At 54.7% G+C, this 3,484-nt stretch overlaps 1 protein-coding gene across 1 annotated transcript; it reads right to left on the bottom strand.

Annotated features, from left to right (window-relative positions):
- Positions 1-2,020: 2,020 nt before the first annotated feature.
- LOC129331023 (protease inhibitor 1-like) lies at positions 2,021-3,484 on the bottom strand. The gene is made up of 3 exons (XM_054981344.1): positions 3,356-3,484; positions 2,685-2,867; positions 2,021-2,206 (listed from the first exon to the last, which is right to left on the bottom strand). Exons 1-3 carry the CDS (start codon positions 3,441-3,443, stop codon positions 2,190-2,192), a joined length of 288 nt encoding a protein of 95 aa, XP_054837319.1. The 5' UTR covers positions 3,444-3,484; the 3' UTR covers positions 2,021-2,189.

The raw sequence follows: 3,484 nt of genomic DNA, 5'->3' as shown, positions 1-3,484 counted from the left end.
AAGGCAGTGGGGGGGCTTCTGGTGTCCTGGCCTCACTGACAGTCCTTTAGATGGCACTGGATTTCTAGCCACTGTGTGTGACAGAATGTTGGACTGGATGGGCCACTGGCCTGATCCAACATGGCTTTGCTTATGTTCTTATGCTTAAATGCTTCCTACATTAAAACCATATGCAAATATCTATAAAATAACACATAAAATTTAAAAGCTAAATATAATACAAAAACTGGCACTGTGAACAGTACAAGTTATAATAAATACCTAAAAAACATTGACATTGCTGTGGCACAGGCACAAGGGAGCCACGGGCGAATTTGGGGCATGGTGGGCAGGAAAGGGACAATTCTCTGGCTGCCAATCAAAGGCCTGGCAGAACTTGGGCTGCCAACCTCCAGGAGAGATCAGGAGATCCCCTGGAATTAGAACTGATTTCCACATTCTGGAGAAACCCTGGAGAAAATGGCTGCTTAGGAGGGTGGATTCCATGGCATTTTGCTCCAGTGAGGTCCCCTGAGAATGAACCTCTCAGGGATCCACCTCCAACCTCAAGAAATTTCCAAACTGGAGTCTGCAGCCTATTTGGCTGCTAGAAAAAGATGTGTAGCCACATTTGCAGGGCTTTTTTTTCAGTGGGAACATGGTGGAAGAGAGTTCTGGCACCTCTTAAAAATGGTCACATGGCCGGTGGCCCCGCCCCCTGATCTCCAGACAGAGGGGAGCTTAGATTGCCCTCCGTGCTGCTCAGCGGCATGAAGGGCAATCTAAACTCCCCTCTGTCTGGAGATCAGGGGTCGGGGCCACCAGTCATGTGACCATTTTCGCCAAGGGCAATTTAAACTTTAAAAACTCCCCCCTTGTCCCAGCTGACCCAAAGTGATGTCATTGTGTGGTCTTGAGTTTCACCACTGAGTTCCACCACCTCTTTTCCCAGAAAAAAAAGCCCTGCATGTTAGTCTGTCTGTAGCAGTAGAAAAGAGCAAGAGTCCGGTAGCACCTATAAGACTAACAAAATTTGTGATAGGGTAGGAACTTTCATGCATCAGACTCAAGAAAACTCATACTCTACCACAAATTTCATTAGTCTTATAGGTGCTACTGGACTTCTGCTCTTTTCTACTGGACGGATGAGAAAGCATGACTTTTCCCAATGCTGCCCACATTCCAGCCATTTTCTCTGCTCCTGTCCTCATGGCAGACATGTCCTCCCTGCTACTAGGGGACTTTTTGTTTTTGTTTTAATTGGCAGTCAAATATTGTTACAGCAATATAATGCCTGGCCAAGAAAGCTCTTTGGCCAAGATTTCCTCCATCCCAAGACCGCATGCCAGCCACCCTCCCACCCTGGCCATGTGGCACAGTGGTGTATCCTGGGTTGTGAGAGCTCGGGCAACGCTTGGCAGGAGGTGGTGCTTATAGCACCATGCGTGTGTGCTCCTGGGCCCCCATGCAATAACGTCACTTCCAGGAAGTGACAGCATCACGCGGGGAGTGGCCGCCCCCAGCGAGCGCTCCCCTGATTCGGGGCTGCTCACCTCCCCACCCCTTGCCCCTCACTGCCGCTGCCCGCACTGCCACTGCCACCCTTGGCCAGCAGCCGCAGAGGGCCAGCTTGTTGCCCAGTGAGCTGGCCACCCCGCCAGCGCGGCTGGTGGCCAGGGTGGCCAGGGTGGCCTCCTGGCTCCCGTACACGTGGTAAAGGCTCTCCTCGGCGGCCAGTGCCCCCTGATAATGTTGGGCCCAGGGCTGTTGCTTTCACCCCATTCTCCAGCTCTGTCCTTCCACCCCCTCCTCCTGCCCCAATTCCAACATTAATTTGATGATATAGGAGTCTGGATATATCCCATACAGATGTGTCCAACATCTGGCTTATGTCCAAGGGACAGTGCTGTGGGCTGGTGTTTTGGAGCTGTCCTCTCTCTCCTCCAAGGGCTCACAGCATTGCTAAGGGGCATCGATCTCTCTGCTTTAGTGTGGGAGACAAAGGCACGGAGGAGTACAAGTGAAAAACAAGACTCAGAGGTTGCAGGAACAGAAAAGTATTTATTGCAGCACAAGCAGGTGATCGCATCAGCATCAGGAAAGGAGAAGAGAGGCAAGGTGGGGGGCACATAGCCCAGTGCCCCCTCCTGCAGCTTTGGAGATTCCTTAGGGAGTCCAGCTGTCCTTTGGCAAAAAGTGCGAGTGGCTCATTATGCTGTGGGGTTGGCTGTGGATGGAAAAAAGAAGCAGTGACTTGGGGGGGGGCGGGGCAGGGAACAAGGTGGAGCTTCTGCAGTCAAGGGGCTGAGCATCCGTCCCTTGGGACTGCCAACACCAGTGCTATTCCAGTATTCCCCCCCCTCCCCGGATGAATGAGGAAACCTCCCTGAGGGAGTTGGCACGTGGCTGGGAGGAGTTACGGCCAGAAGCACAGTGTCCCTGCACCCCAGGGCTTTGCCAGTTTTTTAAAACCTGGTTAGCGTAACTGGGAAGGTTGGTTAGCATACAATTCTTACTGGAAAGATATCATCAGCTGGCTCAGTTCAGAGAAAAGGGCGGTGCTGGGCCTGATGCTGCCAGGATCCCGGCCCCGTTCTGCACGGCTCCAGGCACTTCTCATGCCGGAAGGGGGAGGGGGGGCTTCCTGCTCTGCTCTGCCTCCCCGGCCCTCCCCAGCCCAGGCAAGGAAACCCAGAGCTCCATACCTGGCCTGATTCGCATACAGACCCTCTCGCATTCCTCCTTTGTCTTGAAGTTGTTGCTGTTGCCTTGGCAGCCCCCCCAGGTGAACGTCATGCATCTCCTTTGACGAGGGTTGTAGTAGTAACGCTTAATATTCATTTTGCATGGCCCCGTCTCAGGTGGTAGGGTGCAGCGGTAAGGGAGACCTATGACAGGGAGAAAGGAAGTTGATCCAGGGATTCTGGCCCACTGACTGCCCAAACATGCTGTGTGCCTGGCCTCCTGGGCAGCAGCAGGGAGGGGGTCAGCCAGGGCTGCCACCAGTAGTGAAGCAGCACTTCTGGGGCCAGGGGCAGCCTCTGTCATCATGGCAGAGCAGGGAAGCATCGCTCTCTCCAGGCTGCGTCTTGCCAAGGCCCTTCTCTGAGAGCGGCTCCTTCTGCCACTTTGGCTGCTCTGTGCAGTTGGCAATTTTGGCAGCACCAGGCAATGGCAGCTACAGTGGCTTCTGGGGGCTGCCTGTGAGGCAGCCAGCTGGGGCCTGGTTTTGTCTTCCTCACCCCCAGCAAAGCAGGCTGTGCTTGTGCTTCCCTTGCAGCCAGAGCTGCAGCAGACAGGGCTTACGCCGAAAGAGGGCGGTCTGCTGGGGCTTTGCCAGGGGCTCCAGGGCCAGGCAGGGGAAGGCGTCGCTTACCTGGGGGAGGTTTCTGACCAGAGCCGGGTGCCAGCTCAGCCCAGAAGACGAGGAGACCCACGAGGAGGAGGAGGCCACTGCGGCGCATGATGCTGCCAGTCCAGGAGCCCTCTCCTCTCCCAGGCCTGC

Source organism: Eublepharis macularius, chromosome 5, assembly GCF_028583425.1.
Source record: "Eublepharis macularius isolate TG4126 chromosome 5, MPM_Emac_v1.0, whole genome shotgun sequence".
NCBI lineage: Eukaryota > Metazoa > Chordata > Lepidosauria > Squamata > Eublepharidae > Eublepharis > Eublepharis macularius.
This window is presented reverse-complemented; position numbering and strand designations above follow the sequence as displayed.